The sequence below is a fragment of the Microcaecilia unicolor genome, chromosome 10 (genome assembly GCF_901765095.1).
Source record: "Microcaecilia unicolor chromosome 10, aMicUni1.1, whole genome shotgun sequence".
NCBI classification, from domain to species: domain Eukaryota; kingdom Metazoa; phylum Chordata; class Amphibia; order Gymnophiona; family Siphonopidae; genus Microcaecilia; species Microcaecilia unicolor.
The window spans coordinates 26,174,100-26,192,978 of NC_044040.1; the positions used below are offsets into that span (position 1 = coordinate 26,174,100).

At 44.8% G+C, this 18,879-nt stretch overlaps 1 protein-coding gene across 2 annotated transcripts in view; it reads right to left on the reverse strand.

Annotated features, from left to right (window-relative positions):
* Positions 1 to 7,205: 7,205 nt before the first annotated feature.
* The window catches only part of LOC115479039 (src substrate cortactin-like), a 55,038-nt gene continuing 43,364 nt past the window's right edge, over positions 7,206 to 18,879 (reverse strand). The window contains exons 11-17 of one of the 2 annotated variants that reach the window (XR_003943605.1): positions 17,329 to 17,398; positions 15,839 to 15,999; positions 13,725 to 13,847; positions 11,671 to 11,923; positions 8,760 to 8,831; positions 7,672 to 7,859; positions 7,206 to 7,633 (exon numbers count right to left, since the gene is read on the reverse strand). Coding sequence is in view for 1 of the 2 variants with exons in the window: in XM_030216754.1 (XP_030072614.1) it covers positions 7,723 to 7,859; positions 8,760 to 8,831; positions 11,671 to 11,923; positions 13,725 to 13,847; positions 15,839 to 15,999; positions 17,329 to 17,398 (816 nt within the window). In the remaining variant the exon portion in view is untranslated. Of the gene's footprint in view, positions 7,860 to 8,759; positions 8,832 to 11,670; positions 11,924 to 13,724; positions 13,848 to 15,838; positions 16,000 to 17,328; positions 17,399 to 18,879 lie in introns of both variants that reach the window. The other variant, XM_030216754.1, reaches the window with a different exon arrangement.

Below are 18,879 nucleotides of genomic sequence, written 5' to 3' on the forward strand. Positions count from 1 at the left end.
TGAGGGGGACCAGTGCACTACGACTCCTGGCCCCTCCCATGAACAAATGCCTTGGATTTATTCGTTTTTGAGCTGGGCGCTTTCATTTTCCATTATCGCTGAAAAACAAAAACGCCCAGCTCACAAATTGTTGAATAAAACATGGACGTCTATTTTTTGCGAAAATACGGTTCGGTCCGCCCCTTCACGGACCCGTTCTAGGAGATAAACGCCCATGGAGATAGACGTTTTTGTTCAATTATGCCCCTCCATGTGTCTTGATAAAATAACCTCAAAATAGGCACCTGCTTGGCTTCCCCATCATCATCATCATCATTTATTTATTTACTATACCGTTACTTATTGTTATAGCAAAACAGAACGGTTTACATAAAAAATAAAACATATAAAAACACATGTAATAACATCTAGGAAATCCAGTACTTGATAGGAAAGCACAGCAAACCAACCATACAAAAGTTAATAGCTAATTATTATTAACAATTACGAACAAACTTAAAATATATAATAAAAGATGTAATTTAGCATCTGATTGATGCTGTTGTTTTTTTTTAACTTTTCTTTATCCTGCAACGTTGTCATATGCATTTTGAAAAAGATATGTCTTTAAACTTTTTCGAAAACCAGTATATATATCCTCTAATCTTAATAATTTCGAGAGACCGTTCTAAAGCGATGGCGATAAAAAAAAGAAAGCCGACTTTCGTGTAGATTCCCATCTAACCCTTATTAATGATGGAATTACTAACCTATTATCTGTAAGCGATCTAAGGGTGCATATTGGTGCATATGGTATAGTAAGATTAACTAAATATGATGGGGTTAATGAGTGTAATGCTTTGTATGTCAACATATGAATCTTAAATTTTATTCTTGCTTCAATCGGAAGCCAGTGAAGCTGATATAAGAGCGGTGTAATTCTGTCATATTTTGATGCTCGACAAATAACACGTGCTGCAGTATTTTGTATTAATTGTAGCCGTCTTAAATTTATCTTTGTAACAGCCGCATAAATAATGTTACAGTAATCTAACCGTGAAATAATATAGGCATGCATTAACGTATGTAGAGAATCTTTATCCAATGCATTTCTGATGGAACATAATCTCCGTAAATGGTAAAAAGATATCTTTATCACATCTGATATTTGCTGATCAAAGGGTAACGCAGAATCAAGAATAACTCCTAAATATTTAAATGACAGTACCGTAGGTAATTGCTTGCCAAATAGAGTAGGTATCACTGTTCCCTCTAAAGCTGAGCGGGAGTCCTCCGACTGCATCGCTGCCAGTAGGGGGTGCTGGTGCTTCAATATTCTGTTTTCAATCGCTAGGGACAGGCAGGTTCCCTGATTGTTTCGCACCATTGCTTATACGTATAAAGACACTACAAATATAGAATAACTTAAATGCCGCGGCCAGAGTTTAACTTGTTTTTGTCGCCGCACCAGCAGAATATCAAACTCATAAAATTTAAGGTGATATCTTTTTATTGGACTAATAATTTATTTCTTGACAAAGTTTTCAGGAGATAACACTCCTCTGCTTTAGGTCAAAACAGAATAAGCAAAAGATAACATTACTAGACAATGTGTCAGTTGCGAAAAGCATTCCAGTGATAATTTAATGGAGGGGGAAGGGGGGGGGCAATGGGTGATCAGAGGCAGTAGAATTTTATAGCTCCTTATCAGTTCTACCTGCTACATTCTGCTCACCTATCATCCCTCACCCTTTTCCCTTCACAATCTCTTTGAAATCATTTTAGAATTCACTTGTTTTCTGTTAAAGTTGTCTACCTTGCTCAGGGGTCCTTTTACTAAGATGGACTGAAAAACACCTTGTGGTAGTGTAGACGCAGGTTTTGGGCACGCGCAGAATCATTTTCCAGCGTACCTGTAAAAAATGTCTTTTTAAAATTTTTACTGAATCAAAATTGCTGTGCGTCCATTTTGGGCCTGCGACCTTACCACCAGCCATTGACCTAGCGGTAAAGTCTCACGCGGTAACCAGGCAGTAATGTCCACTTGGCGCACGTCTGATACGTGCGTCCGAAAATAAAAATGATTTTTTGGCTGTGCATATTGGACGTGAGCCAAAATTGAAATTACCGCAAGAGCCATGCGGTAGCCGGGCGGTAACTCCATTTTGGGACATTCCCAGCATCTTTCTATACAGTTTACAGGGAAGTTTTGTTTAAAAAAAAAATGTATAGCCCATTACCAGCTTTGCAGATAACATAATGCAGTTAACTACACCTAATGGCAAGTCACTTAACCCTCCATTGCTCGAGGTACAAAATAAGTACCTGTATATAACACGTAAACCGCTTTGATTGTAACCACAGAAAGGCGGCATATCAAATCCCATCCCCTTTCCCTAATGTCAGGTGAAGTAACGGTGCCATGTTATTTGCTTTGTTAATTCAATTGCAGTAACTACCTTCCTGCTAAATGAAGGTACAGCCCTGCCCATTCTCCACCCAATCTAGACTCATAACAACACCCCATTCGGAAATCACTGTGCTTTAACTAGTAAGGTGCAACCTTAACGGCTAACACCATTTAATATATTGTATGGTCTACATTATTTATTTATTGCATTTGTATCCCACATTTTCCCACCTATTTGCAGGCTCAATGTGGCTTACAGAGTGTTGTTATGGCATAGTCCTTACAGGATATCAGATACAATTGGTATTGCACAAAGATTAATTTATTTCCATGCATTCAAGTGAGTTAACAAAGCAACTGCACCAGTAAAAGGATGGCTTTGTGTTTGGCAGAGCGGCAGAAAATGTTCTCTGGTCACCTCCCTGCTCCTCCTGTATTTTCAATATTTCACGACCTGAAGTCCAGCTGTGTGATGTGTTTTTTTTTGGGGGGGGCGCAGGAAGGGCCAGAGAAGGGAGACAACAGGAATGTGAAGTGAAATGCATATACTATAAAGTTTTTCAGCAGATGTTCTTGCCACTTTCTTTTCTTTTTACACAAAGAAACCTACATTTTACCTTAAGCTAAATGTCAAATACCATTTCACTGTAATACAGGAAAGGGCAACCCTTATACGCAATGGGTCACACGAATGTCGGAGGCTTTTTCACTCATTATTGCTCAGTGTGAGACTGAACTTAGCTTGTACCCGAAGCACTTTTGTAGTTTATCTGGTATGCAAACCAATTTTCTCAAGATATTTAGGCCAGATATGTTGGGAGCCAGGAAATACATATCCGGTCTCTTAGGCCACAATAACATGACCTCTGGTTTCTTTATTTTTAATTACTTTTTGAATATTTCTATAATTGTTCTTTCATGTTAAAAACACAGTGCATGGTTTTGTAGCTCCGTAAAACAAAATCCTGCAAGGCGCTCTAAGAGATGAGGCTCATTTTCAAAGCACTTAGACTTACAAAATTCTGAACTTTGTAAGCCTAAGTGCTTTGAACATACGCCTAAGGAAATGAATTCTGGAATATAGGAGAAAGGATAAAATGTTGTATACATAGGTGTATGAGAAAGCAAGGAAGTAAAGGAAAGGAAAGCAAGTCATGGAGTTTTGCTGTCTATTGTATTGAAGATAAAGTGTTGAGAAAATATTGCATTTCAATGCAGAGGAGGTAGCTAGAGTTTAAAGCACTGCATTCTAGGAGCGAGGAAACAAACGAGCTCAGAAAATTACACTCTGCTCTATGGGGAAGATGGAATAATGCATCTCCTTTTGTGGAGAGAGAAACAAGGGTCTTGCCACAGATTTCTGGGGTTAAGACGGTGAGGGTACCAGCAGCATCTTCCCATGGTAATTGATTCTCCAGTATTTTACAGATTAATAGGATTAAGTCTCCCACTTTGTCAGTGATCATCTTTCTATCAGGGTAGTTGGGATAAGAGGATATCAGAAACCCCTTCCTCAGTTATTTCCTGAGTCCATGGCATATTTGTAGGGGTAACAGAAAAACACCCCTGTTAGGAGAAGGGCAATGCAGACTCTGTGCTAATGATGATTTCAGCAATGTGTGAGGCAGCAGCAGGAGCCATGAGAGAGATGCAACAGAGAGAGAGAGACAGCCAGACAAACAGAGTGCCAGTAAGAGAGAGGAGTACCGGAGCATGAACGACAGCCTCAGACCTGAAAGTTTCTGAAGCCATCTGCCCACAAAGAGCTGGAGCATTAAGACACACATGTTGGCTAGAGCTGAAGCGTCTTCTGTATGAACTTAGCCACAGGTGAAGGTGTAAAAACAAGAATGCCATCCAGATATATCCTGAGATTATGATCATGTTCCCTGTAGGGCTATGAGTAGAGCGGCAAGGCATTGGTGTGTAATGAACCCATGATAGGAAGCCCAAACTGGAAGAGGTTATCTGTGTTCTGAGCGCCCCCTAATGGCTTGGGGCTGGCATAGTAAGCCAAGGATTTTGTTCTAGTCACATGGTTGTGGCCTGGAATAATGAATGAAACATTTCACTTTTCTCACACGATTTCTTTATTTCAACTTTCAGTTTAATTCAATAATAAAAGCTATAGAAATATAAACTAGACACTGGGTATGCAAACAGCTAGTTTTATTGTTTTAGAAAACACCAGTCTCAGCAGGTGCTATACTGAGCTAGAAAAGGGGAGATGGGAAGACAAAGGACTGCAAGTTGTTGTATATTAGTCACCTATACCGAATGCTGAGAGCCAATTCTACAATGGCATCTGGACACCCAGATTCAGTTACATAATACTAGCACAACCTGGTAATGTCACGTCTAACATTTACATGTCCACATTATACCGGCCATAGACCTGGCCTCTGTTCCCTCTAAGCTGAGCAGGAGTCCTCCAACTATGTTGTTGCCAGTGGAGTGGGGGGTGCTTCAATATTGTGTTTTCAATTGCATAGGACAGGCAGGTTCCCTGGAGTCCTGCAGTGCTTGCCTGACCCTCAGTATTAACATTGTGATAGTGAAACAGCACCACCCACTGGCAGGACTGTAAGTGGAGGACTCCAGCTCAGCTTAGAGGGAACAGTGGACCAGGCGTAGCTGCGGGTCAGGAAAATGCAGCAGGGATGCCCATAACTCACAGTATTCTGTAAGTCTCACGTGTAAGCAGGAGTCCTGTCCGTGTCCCGCCCGTGCTCTGCCCACGTCTACGCCCCCACTTCACTGTTGCAGAATAGAGCTTAGGTGTCTTGCTGGCACTTTTCAGGATAACTGTACATTTTCATGTGGCGTGTAAATAGGGTATCTAGGTACCAGTAGCATACCATGGGCGGGGCGGTGGGGGTGGTCTGCCCGGGGTGCAGGCAGCAAGGGAGTGCGCGCAGCAGGTGTGCGGCTGTCGGCTCTTCCGGTCCCCTGCCCCCTCTGATGTTACTTCCTGTTCTGGGACAGGGGAACGGCAGAACCGCCAGCCATGCACCTGCTCCGCGCACCCCCTTGCTAGGAGGAAAGGTGGTGGGGTGATACTCTTTGGGAGTGTGTGTGCCTTGAGGGTGTCACACTGTGGGGGGGGGGGGGGGGGGGGGAAGCGATGACCCGCTCCAGGTGGCAAACAAGCTAGGAATGCCACTGCTAGATACATAACATAATTAGCTAATTGGTGCTAAATTGGTCTTTAACTGGAGATAAATAGCAATAACTGGTGTTAACAAACACTAATTGGCACTAAGCACATAAGCATCGCCATGCTGGGACAGAGCGAAAGTCCATCAAGCCCAGTATCCTGTTTCCAACAGTGGCTAATCCAGGTCACAAGTACCTGGCAAAATCCCAAAACAGTACAATGCATTTTATGCTGCTTATCCTAGAAATAAGCAGTGGATTTTCCCTAAGTCCATTTAAATAATGGCTTATGGACTTTTCTTTTAGGAAGCTAGCCAAATCTTTTTTAAACCCCGCTAAGCTAACTGCTTTTACTACATTCTCTGGCAATGAATTCCAGAGTTTAATTACACAATGAGTGAAGAAATACTTTCTCCTGTTTGTTTGGCTTTGTTGAGCATGCAACTGACTTGTGCTCTTTATTCTGTAAATTGAGCGCCTTTATTCTCGAATGCGCAGCTTCAAAGGGGCATTAACATGGGAGGGGAATGAGTGTATCAAGTCCGTTCTGACTAACCTTGCCTGCGCTTTATAGAATACTTGCTTTTACGCAAGCAACTGCTGCATTTAGGCGCCATCATTTACACCAGTCATAGACACGGCATAACCGGTCATACCTACTGTGGACCTAGGCTAGTATTCTGTAACAGATTCGTCATGCAATTGTGCGCAATTATAGAATATGGGCTTAGTGCCCAGGATTTTTGGACTTTTAACTGTACTTTTTGAATTTGGGCTGGAGCCTTGATGGTTACTGACTTTTGGAATTGGACCAGTGGCATACCAAGGGGGGTGGGGGTGGGGAGGGCGGTCCGCCCGGGGGCACGCCGCTGGGGGGGTGCTGCGTGCCGCTCAGTGTCGTTGGTTTTCATGCTCCCTCTGCCCCGGAACAGGAAGTAACCTGTTCTGGGGCAGAGGGAGCATGGAAACCAACGACGCTGACCGGCGCGCGGCACCCCCCCAGCGGCATGCACCCGGGGGGGTTCTTTCACTGGGGTTTGGGGTGTCCCTTCACCGGGGGGGGTCGCGCTGCATGGGGGGGAGGCGGGGCATGGCGATCCGCCCCGGGTGTCAGCGCCCCTCGGAACGCCACTGAATTGGACCAGAGCTTTTTCTACGCAGACGCTGTTGGCTGCATTCTTTCACTTTTGATATTGACCCTCATTTTTTCTTTTAAACGCAGGTATTGCAGTACATGCTTTGAATCTGCGAATGTATTGTGGAAATCTACGTGACCCCCAACGAAGGTTTTTTTCTGAAACTTGCAAAGCACAGTTCAAAAAAGGTCTCCCTCAAAAAAAGAGTAAAAAAAATAACCACATTTATTGAATCTTATACAAAATCTTCCAGATCTTTCAGTCCTCCAGCCGAACAGTCCAAAAAATTATAAAGAACCATTTTATACAATTTCACGTGATGTCAAACTTCTCAAAAAGAAGAGACATCCAAGACAACGTTACATGTTGTTTTAATAGTATTCCACACAACTCTTGTAACGGTTTTGAGCCTTAAAGCGTCTTCAGTCTAAATGCCTTGCTATTCAAGCGGCATTCCCTGGACTGTTCGATTGGAGGACTGAAAGATCTGGAAGATTTTGTATAAGATTCAAAAAATGTGGTTATTTTTTTGAGGGAGATCTTTTTTGAACTGTGCTTTGCATTTGATATGGTGCTCTCTCGTTTCATCCCTCTAGTTTGTATCTTTTCCGAAACTTGGCCAGGTTGGCTCCTGTTTCCTTTAAAGTTGACATTTGGATAAACTCTTGCTGTGTTTGTCCTTCCGTGAATGGCTGCTGCTGTTTGGTTGTCTGTTCTGCTTCTGACTGTCTCCTGTTTGTTTCTGCCTAACTTTTAGTGCCTTTTATTGAATTGAGTCCAAAAAGTGCAAGTGGCAAGGAAAGTGATTGTTGGGTTGAATGACGATGGTTAGTTAAAAGGAGTTAATAAGAAGCAATGAAGCCTTATTGTTCTGCATGGAAATTTCTCTTTGGGGAGGAGAGGAGAGCGGATCTCATTCAGATTTTCACTGTGCACCATACATATAGATAGCTAATTATATTTACTATACATATATATTTTGAAGGCAGCAGGTGTTATTGTTCAGAGACATGGAAGAAGGAAACACCAAACTGAAGTTTCTCACTCAATGAGCTGAACATAATTAGCTGGAAAGAGGCCAACTTTGCCATTGCACCATCCACGCCACCAGCCTTCGTCCACCATCTCAATGTTTGTAATGAGGTCTTTTGGATCAAAAGAAATTTCATCATCGCCCTCTGCAAAAATTGAACAACAAAAAAACCAAGAAGGTAAAAGACTGAAGGCTGCCCAACTTGATCTGCAATATACATATAAATGACACTAATTTTGATAGGGAAAGTAAGCGCGTGCTCTCTCTTGGAAAATTATCCCATGCAAAGCTTTACACCTACTAATTTGCTAAGCACAAATTTCCCGGTTTATTTTGCAAGTGCATTTTCCAAGTATGCATGTAAACACTAGGGGGGTGTCTTTTACAAAGGCGCAGTAGCGTTTTTAGCACACTAAACGCTAGAGACACCCATAGGAATATATGGGTGTCTAGCGTTTAGCGCACAGTTATTTTTAGCACGCGCTAAAAATGGCCTTATTCCATAAAGTTTATGCTCCTAAATTTAGGAATGCAATTCATGCTAAATCTATGAGCATAATAGGCCCTAATTTATCAAAGGAACAATCTTGATCTTGACAGGAATTGTTCCTTTGATAAATTGGTCAAGCTGGCGCTAGAACGGCATAAGGGGGAGGTCCGCGAAACATCCATGTCGGACGCATTTGAGCCCCCAGTCCGAATATACTTAAGTGTTATAAAATGATATAGAAGTAATAAAAGCCAATGAAGAAATTAGTGCGGTTTTGAATTGCCATAAAATCATATTTGGGCAATTTTGCTCTACTGAGGCAAGAATGTAATGGTTTTAAAAAGTTATTGAAAATTGTGATGTGTTGAAGAAATTGTGTTGGAAGAATAAGAACTGGGATTGATGAAATTGAAGTGTGATACATTAACGTTCCCAGTAAGAGATTTGCCTATAATACTGCTTGGATTTGGTAGGGTGATTTTATAAGCCATTTTACTCCCCTCCTTCCCCCCAAACAAGTTAATTCTAGCCCAGAGGTGACTTTCAGAGACGTACCTCCCTGGTAATCGTACAGAGCCACGGCAGAAACTCCACCACCGCCAGCCGCATGCAAGTTTGTCTCCAGTTCTACAACAAAGAGAAGGTTGTTGCTTCAGACGCGCATCAGAAGGGGAAAAACCAGGCACTGAGATCAGTTCGATTACAGCAATATTTCTCTCTCCAGTTTTGGATTCCTTCTACGCTTGGCAGTATTTTCTCAGTTTTATCATCTCCGAGAGACGTCCCAGACTGAATAATGTTAACTGTCCCCTCAGATCTGGATTATATAGGCCAACACTGCTTTATTACTTTTCAGTCCTTTTCTATTACAGATTTATTTGCTTCCAACTCTTTCTTTTGGCATGTTTGCAAATGCTGAGTTTTGACTCTGCAGTAATGTGCTAGGAATCCTTGAATTGTTGGTGGTATTTATTTTATTACACATGGAGCCCCATTTTGCATAGGACACCGAGGTAGGGATTGGGGTGCCCAGGTCGGGTCATTCACAGTTCCCCCAGTACTTTACAAAAGGCTCTGCTGAACAGACACCGGGAAATGCTGCTAGACAAGTCAGCAAACACATCTGGAACACCATTTCACACACACAAAAAAACCCCCTCCACATTCAGAGAAAGAGCACACCACGCGGCAGCTTCTATGTGTAAATACCAGTTTTCACTACTACCCCATATCAATGCGGGCAATTATATGTACAAGAGACATATTCTAGTCAGGTATACCAGTAGCCAATTAAGGGTGTAAGCTCTGAGAGGCAAACTTTTATTTATTTTATTTTATTTGTTACATTTGTATCCCACATTTTCCCACCTATTTGCAGGCTCAATGTGGCTTACATATTATCGGAAAGGCGATTGCCGATTCCGGTAAGAAAACAAATACAAAGTAGTGTCCGGTAAGAAAGACAAATCCGTTGAGAAAAACAATTACAAAGTAATGTTGGGTAGTATAGATTGGAGTGAAACAAACACAGTTATGGCGTCTTTGAGCAGAAGAGTTATGTTATGTCCATTTCGTGTTTTACATTTTAAAGACTATATAAAGTACCAGGGTTAAGTAAAAATGCCCCCCTCGGACACTTAAATGAGCATTTTGCTGGAACTTATGTGTGCCTTGGAGGAGGTGCAAAAGTTGATAGGAAAAATTTTAAAAGATACCGGTGCATGTACTTTCCATTGTGAAATGGGAAATACACACACAGGGCTTAACTGGCTATGGCGTCCTTTTACCAAGTCGCAAAAGCATCTACGCGCACCCAACATGCACCAAAATGGAGTTACCGCCCGACTACTGTGTGGCTCTGGCAGTAATTTCAGTTTTGATGTGCGTCCGTTAAGCGCACCTGAAAAATTTTGTGCGGACATGCGCCAAGTGGCATCTGACGCGCGTAGGTTATTTCTGCACAAATTCTTTACCACTAGGTCTAAGGCTGTCGGTAAGGTCTCAGACCCAAAATGGATGCATGACAATTTTGATTTTGCCGCACATCCATTTTTGGCAAAAAAATAAAAAGGCCTTTTTTACAGGTGCACTGAAAAATGATTCTGCGCGCACCCAAAACCCGCGCCTACACTACTGCAGGCCATTTTTCAGCTCGACTTTGTAAAAGGACCCCTATGTTTGTGGTGTTAACCTCCCCCCCCCCCCCCCCCACGGGAATTCAATGCTGGTGGCTGGATATCGGGGCCAATATGAATACTAAAACACAAAAGTCAGAAAGGAATTACGATATTCAAGACAGGAAAGTTAAACATTCATTTTGGTTCATATAACCTTAAATACTAAGGGAGGAGGAGAAGGAAGGGCAGTAGGGAGGGCAGGAAGGGGAATGGAAAGAATTAAGCCAGGAGGCAGAGGTGAAACAGCAGACAGGCTTAGTTGGGGGAGAAGGCCCATTTAAAGAGCCAGGTCTTTAGAAGACATTTAAAAGTTTTAAATGATTGCTCAGCATGGATGGGAAGGGGGAGGAAATCCAGAAAAAAGGAGAGACAAAGTAAAATGTACGATGCCTAGTACTGTGAAGCTGCGCAAACCTAGAGCTGGGGAGAACTAGTCAGATATCACTGAGAGAGTGGAGTAAACGAGCGGGGAGAATAAGGCCCAGTGAGGTTGGATAAGTAGGAAGGGACAGTCAGTTTAAAAGCTTTGAAAGTCAAAGTGAGGAGCTTGTGAATAATACATTGTTCCACAGGGAGCCAGTGATACTTCTGCAGCAGGGGGAAAACATGATCGAAGCTATGGAGGTGACAGAGAAGACGGATAGCAGTGTTTTGAAGTGTACATAATTCAGCCCACGCCTAAAAGAGGCTAAAAACCAGGGGCGTAGCCAGACAACAAAGTTTTGGGTGGGCCTAGGCAAAAAGTGGGTGGGCACCAAGTGTTCTCCCCCCCCCCCAAAAAAAAAAAAATATCTCAGCTGGCGGGAAAATGCTTCTTTCCACCTTGGCAGTCTGCAGCAGGCGTGTGCTGAAAACTGAGCATATGCAGGTGCTGGTATCGCGGAGAGTAGCGTTTTCATTACCATCAGGGGGAAATCTTCAGCTGGTGGAGCTTGGGATCCCCACCAGTTACCACTAAACGTGTGCTAATGTTAGGTGGGCCTGAGGCCTAAGTGGGTGGACTTTGGTCCTGGGGAACTGAGGAACTGAGTTCAATTTCCACTTCAGGCACAGGCAGCTCCCTGTGACTCTGGGCAAGTCACTTAACCCTCCATTGCCCTATGTAAGCTGCATTGAGCCTGCCATGAGTGGGAAAGTGCGTGGTACAAATGTAACCAAAATAAAATAAATTACGGTGCATGACTGCTCTTTTATTAATTACTATATTGCAGTGCATGATGCCTCCGATGGTCGATAGTGTCTTTGGTGTTAAATTTTGGTTATTATTAAGGGAATAAAATGTTACTTACGGGGCGCGTGGACACTGGACATGGGGTTTCCAGCGTCAGGCACCTCTTCATAATCACCATCGTCGTAGATGTGCTCCTCTTCCTCAGCTGGGGGATCTATCATTTCTTCATAGTCCCCATCCAGATCTTCATTGCTTTCATAAACTGGAGGTTGCTCTGTGATCGGAACATCTGGTATATCATCATAGTCTTCCTCCTCTAGATCTGGCATTCGTGGGGGAAGTTCTGGAGGTTCTTCATAATCTGCTTCTTCCTGGTCAGCAGTGGAAGTACAAATGAATCAGACAGGGCTTTCAACAGTCATTTTTGATAACTCCCCTGCACTAAACCACGTCAATCACAGCTGACTCTAAATTTGCTGTGGGAATGCAATGATGTAGAGTTTTAAAATATATCGTAAAAGACAGAGCATGAACAAATAGCAACCACAAATGATATAGTCTAATGAATCACGGAATACTGCGAAATGCAAGCAACGTATAGTTCATAGATTCATTAGTAATGTAGCCAGAGTTCATGGCAGCCATTTTGAAAGCTGAGCCAGCATGGGCAGGAGCGACTGGGGATTCGTTGCCAGACAATGCGGTAAAGGCTGTTAGCTTAGTGGGGGTTTAAAAAAGGTTTGGACAGCTTCCTAAAGGAAAAGTCCATAGACCCTTGTTATAATGACTTGAGGAAAATCCACTGTTTAAGCAGCATAAAATGTATTGAACTTTTTTGGGATCTTGCCAGGTATTTGTGACCTGGATTGGCCACTGTTGGAAGAGGATGCTGGGCTTGATGGACCTTTGGTCTGTTCCAATGTGGCAATACTTATGTACTTATGCTCCTGCCCAGACTATGCCACTGGATCACCATGGCTTGTAAGATAGGCATGGGGAGCCCCAAGGGGGGAATGGGGTGCCTGCATCTGTTTGGGGGAATGGAGGGAGGGATGATCTGAGCTTAGTGAAGTGCGGGGGGGGGGGGGAAGGAAGGAGGGAGGGACGCAGTGAGTAGTCTCCTTATTATCTCCCATTTTGATTATCCAAACCTTCAGTCCTGTGTATTCACATAATTGGGACTCTACTTTATACACAAATGCATTTATCTGCCAAACTTTACACAGCTTCTGAGCAGGTATAAATATAAATGTCTTCAGCTTCAATCATGCTTCCATTCTGCAGGATTTGTGCTAGTATTTCATAAAAACACGTGGGTGCCTAGTGTTATAAAACGGTTTAAAATAGGCACCTTCACCACCTGTACAAAATTACCTTCTCAGTTATCTATGAAACTGGCTTTGCATTTTTCGGTTACAGTAAAGTTATGTTGGAAAACCAGTTGGAAGGCTGCCTGATTTTTGCCTCAGTGAATCTAGTATCACAGAGTCAGCCACTGAGCCCAGGAGAGAGAAATTTCCTCCCATGGTAGACCCAGGGGCGTAGCCAGACACCCAATTTTGGGTGGGCCTGGGCCCAAGATGGGTGGGCAGAACCCTGCACCATCCCACAGGTGATTTGGTCTCTCCTGCATGCCATATGGTCTCTCAAACATCCCCCCTCTCTTGCATCTTTTAAATAGCAGATTTTCACCAGCGGCGAGCAGCAATTAATGCACGCTGCTCATGTTGGCTCCACAGCCTTCCCAGTGATGCAACTTCCTGTTTCCGCATAGGCGGGAGTACATCAGATGGAAGGCTGTGGGGGCGGTGCAAGCAGTATGTATCAGTCACTGCTTGCTGCAGGCGAAGATCTGCTATTTACAAGGTATGCAAAAGGAACAGTTGTTGGAGTTTTCAGCTGGTGGGACTTGGGAATCTCTTCCAGCCACATCATACTGGGTGGGCCTGAGCCCAAAGTGGGTGGGCCTGGGCCCACCTAGGCCCACCCTTGGCTACGCCACTGGGTAGACCCCTTAGCTGGGGTAGAGAAGAATATCCAGGAAGGATTAGGTGAAGCTTCCTGTGTCTCACCAGTATAGAGAATGGATGAGGACTGCCCTGAGACAAGGACCACGGAAGATCTGGCACAAGGAAGTGGTGTCCCTAGCTGTCTGCTTGAGCACCTTCTCACCTGGTTGGCACTTTTTTCCTCCAGCATGGGAGGCTCCCTTGGTTCCTCTCTATTAACTACTCTCGGCCTTGGAGCTGGGACATCAGTGGGAACTTCAAAGTGCCTCTCTTCTTCTTTCTCCTCCTGTACAGGAAATGAAAGGCAGACAAAAATCAAAATTAAAACAAGGGGGCACGCAATGAAGTGACATCAAAAGGGGCTGGTCGCAGCAGTGAGGAGGCTCTGGCCTCGGCAGCTGACAGGATATGAAAATCACTTGCTGAAATGTGGATGCACATTAAGGTACGGAGCAGGGAGGTGTTCCGAGACAGGAGGACAAACGTGCCAGAGATGCAGGGCTCCTAGGACTGCGAGGCCCTGTGCGACCGCCCCTGCCTAAGACCAGCCCTGTGGGTGTGTGTGTGTGTGCATTTACCCATGAAAGTGCCAGCAGAGCGCCTAAGTAGTTTTCTGTAACAGCCTATCCTACATAGCTTGTAAATGCAAAGGGGGAGGGGGCGTGTACATGAGTGGAACATGGGCGGGGCTCCCACTTATGCACATAACCATGGGAGCCAACGTTTCAAAATTATTGCAGGTGCTAAGCCCAGTGGAAATAATCCCTCCCTGGACATATACAAGGAATTTTCTCAATATTGGGGGTGCTCAAGAACCCACAGCACTCACAGAGCCGGCTCCTATGCACATAACTTACAGAATACTTTCAGTAATGCACATCCCGGTCGTATCTACATGCCCTTCTGCCAGGTCTAGAGCTAGTGTAACATAAATGTTAAGCACACTGATACCAGGCTAAGCTAGAATGGAACCTGAACACCAAAATTTTGTTAAAGGATAGACTCCCACTGTACATCCTCGGGGCAGTCAGTTCTAAAATTGCCCCCATAATATCTGCCTTCCATCCCACTCCCTTACTTGGCAAGTCTTTGAAACATGCTGTATTTCTTATTTGCACTTGTTACTAAAATATGTGTGTCACTCCAGGGACATAGCCAGGATTCAAGTTTTGGGGATGCCCAGAGGTTGACTGAGAGGGGGGGCAATGAATTTTAACTCTGCTCCCCCCCCCCCCCCACCCCAATCTCTGCCAGCTGATGAGATCCACTGCCCGGAACTGCCCCAGTGAAAAAAATCGGCGGCCTCTTTTCGAGCTGTCGATGCTGGCACGCCTCGCGCAGGTTCAGTTCATGCGCAAGTGAGCATGCACAAGGAGTACCAGTGTCAGCGACTGAAAAGAAGGCCGCCAACTTCTTCGCTGCTGAGGCAGCACTGGGGCAATTCTGGGCAGCGGATCTCATTGATTAGCGGGGATTGGGCATTCCCTTCAAAATCAATTAGCAGTACAACACGTGTCTACAATAAGGTAAACGAATACAACATAACCAAATGACACTGTCTGAGTGGCTATATGGCTGTTAACAGCTTTATTCTCTGTTGATCACCCCACCCCTCACCTATCCACACTCATCCTGTTAGAATATCAATGATATGCTTTGATGTCCCCATGCATACCTCCTACCCACCCCCATCCTCCCACCCTGTCAGACTGTCATAGTAATGCTTGAATGTTTTCACTTATATACACTGTCAGCTAGCACATTTGCTTATTTCCGATCTGACGAAGAAGGGCAACCTTCGAAAGCTAATCAAGAAATGTATTAAGTTATGTCCAATAAAAAAGGTATCATCTTATTTTCTTTTCCATCTTTTATTTTGTTTGATTTCTATTGATAACCTAAAGAGTGGACTAACACGGCTACCACACTCCTATTCATATATTTCAATACTCTTCAATTCTGGGCAGCGGATCTCATTGACTAGCGGGGATTGGGCATCCCCGCCAGCCATTCGACAGGTACTTTTTGGTATGTGGAGGGGAACCCATTCACCTGTCCTGTTGATTCATTACATCATTTGGCTCTCCTCTCTCAAAGAAGTAGAAAGCACAGGCAAAGGACCCATTTGCTTGCCATACTGAGCTCATAACGATAGTTTAAACAGAATCACGTCAGTATCTGAGTCCCACACCTTTGAAACCTTTACCTATCCTTGTCTTCATGGGCCCTAACAGAATAATAATAATAAGGAATTATAGAGAGTCCCCTGTCCATCACCTCCTGCTGCCGCTGCTGCCTCTTTAATGCCTCTTCCCTTTCACGTTTTTCTCGGGCTTGGCGGCGTGTTCGCTCCTCTTCTGCTCGCTTCCTGTTCTCTTCTTCTGAGGACTTGGCCATGTTCTCAAAGCGAGCTTTCAGGTTACTGGCACCACTTGATGCTGGGGAAGAGAGAACACAGGTTGTAGGTGCTGGCGGTCACAGAGGGAGCTTCCAGGCTTAGGAGAAGCAGTCATCGTGATTAGGGTATTGAATGGATACTGCGTTGGGCATCCTCTTTTAGGATGGGAAAGAAGTACAAAAGAAAGAGCAAATGAATAAATGATGGTATGGCACTGGAAGACAAAATGGAACCCAACCTCAGCCGAGGACTTTCCCGCTATATGGCTCACTGTATCCCACCACAAGGTCTACAAACAAGAAGATCAATATTTAAAGCCATGTATCCATATACCCTGCTGCGATTACAAGGATGAATGACTTAGGCAGTACTGAGTGTGGCTACTCAGTGGTACTGTCTGGATAGTGCTGCTGAACCAGTGGCATAGCCACAGGTGGGCCTGGGTGGGCCAGGGCCCACGCACTTAGGGCTCAGGCCCACCCAACAGTGGCACACATTTGGCAGTAGCTGCTGGGGATCCCATGCTCTGCCAGCTGAAGACAACCCCCTGATGGTAACGAAAATGCTACTCTCCATGATACCGGCACCTGCGCGTGCTCAGTTTTCAGCGCATGCCTGCTGCAGACTGCCAAGGTGGAAAGAAGTGTTTTCCCACCAGCTGAGATTTTTTTTTCGTGCCCACCCACTTCTTGCCTAGGCCCACCCAAAATCTGTTGTCTGGCTACGCCCCTGTCAGCTGAACATCTGTAGAGACCACTGTTACAATATCCAGATAGCCGGGCCTATCTGTGGGCGGAGATGGAGTGGACCTGACTGTCCAGTTAGGGTTACCATATGGCTCTAGAAAAAGGGGTACAGATTAAGCTAGTCTGGGTTTTACTTCCAGTGCTTTCAATGGAAGTAAAACCCGGACTGGCTCAATCTATCTCTTTTTTTTCTGGGGCCATATGATAACCCTAAGGTAGCAGGATATTCAGTCTACTAACGGGATAAGTATCTTGATAAAGTTAGGGCAGCAAAACGGCAGTTTGAATTTTATCCATCTGCATATCATGTTAAATATCATTGGCACTCAGCACTGAGTCTGGATACTCCAAGCTGCCCTCTATATTAGTTGTGCTGACCTGTTGAATTGACCCCAAAAGCAGGAGTTGTCTTACGCTGAAACACGGCCCGTGTCGGGTCACAAATAAAGCACACTTCTACCTTTTCTTGAGAGCCCTTTGTGCTTCTTTGAGAGGTATGAGTATCATCAATACCCCTTCTTCTACTGCTACCATCCTATATGGATGCTATTTTTGAATTAAGACCATTGTAGCATAGAATATGCAGCATCTTTCATGGCTTTGCTGAATTTGCTGAGACGTACCAGCCTCCACAGGCCGTGTCTTTTCATATGAGGTGGTCGGTCCTTCCATCTGATTAAAGCCAACGGCACTCTGAGGGCAGAAAAAGAACAAAGTGTTAAACCTTACATTCTGCAGATTCCGGGTGACGCAGTATCCCAGGATGACGAGTAACTCTATAATTGGTTGCCTATAAATAGATGCCCAGAGGGCACTTGGTAGAAGCCTATTCTACACAGGAAAATAAGTGCCTACTTTCCTTTACAGAATACTATTGGAACTGTGTATATATTGCACCTATATGTTAGGCAGTTATACCAGAAAAAGCGAAACAGGAAGGATGGAAGTGAAACGTTCCAGGGTAAATCAAGCAAAAAATAGAGAATAACAGTACAAATGTGTTCAATTCTGGTCGCCGCACCTCAAAAAAGATATAGTGGCAGTAGCATAGCAAAGAGGGCTGCCACCCGGGGCGGTTCGCCGTTGCACCCCCCCCCCCCCGGGTGCAGCACAATGACCCCCCCCCCCCTCAGCACATCAACACCCCCCCCCGACCCAGTGCCTACCCTCTTCAGTTCCCTCCAACCAGCTGAGCACCCTACCTTTAAAGACATTTCGGAAGCGGTGGAGAGGCAGGCGCAGCGCCTCGCGCCTGCAAGTAAAAGAAGCAAGGATCGTCATCGGGCCTTCCCTCACGCTGTCTGTCCCGCCCTCCGCTGACGCAACTTCCTATTTCCGCAAGGGTGGGACAGACAGCATGAGGGAAGGCCCGATGACGATCCTCGCTTCTTTTACTTGCAGGCGTGAGGCGCTGCGCCTGCCTTTCCATCGCTTCCGAAATGTCTTTAAAGGTAGGGTGCTCAGCTGGTTGGAGGGAGCCGAGGAGGGTAGGTACTGGGTCGGGGGGGGGGGGGTGTCAACGTGCTGCACCCGGGGGGGGGGAGCTGGCAGGGAGCACCCCCCCCCCCGAGCTGACACCCGGAGTGGACCGCCCCTCCCGCCCCCTTGCTACGCCACTGTATAGTGGAATTAGAAAAGGTGCAAAGATGATTAAGGGGACGGGACGACTTTCCTATGAGGAAAGGCTAAAGCGGCTGGGGCTCTTCAGCTTAGAGAAAAGGCGGCTGAGGGGTGATATGATAGAGGTATATAAAATAATGAGTGGAGTGGAAAAGATAGATACGGAGCGTCTGTTTACGCTTTCCAAAAATACTAGGACAAGGGGGCATGCGATGAAGCTGGAGTGCAGTAAGTTTAAAACAAATAAGAGAAAATGTTTCTTTACTCAGCGTGTAATTCGACTCTGGAATTCGTTTCCGGAGAATGTGGTTAAGGCGGTTAGCTTAGCAGAGTTTAAGAAATGTTTGGACAGTTTCCTGAAGGAAAAGGCCATAGAATGTTATTAAATGGACGTAGGGAAAAATCCACTGTTCCTGGGACAAGCAGTACAAAATGCTTTGCTCCGTGGATCTTGTCGGGTGATTGTGACCTGGATTGGCCACTGTGGGAGACAGGGAGCTGGGTTAGATGGACCTTTGGTCTGTCCCAGTGTGGCGATGCTTATGTCTTATGTC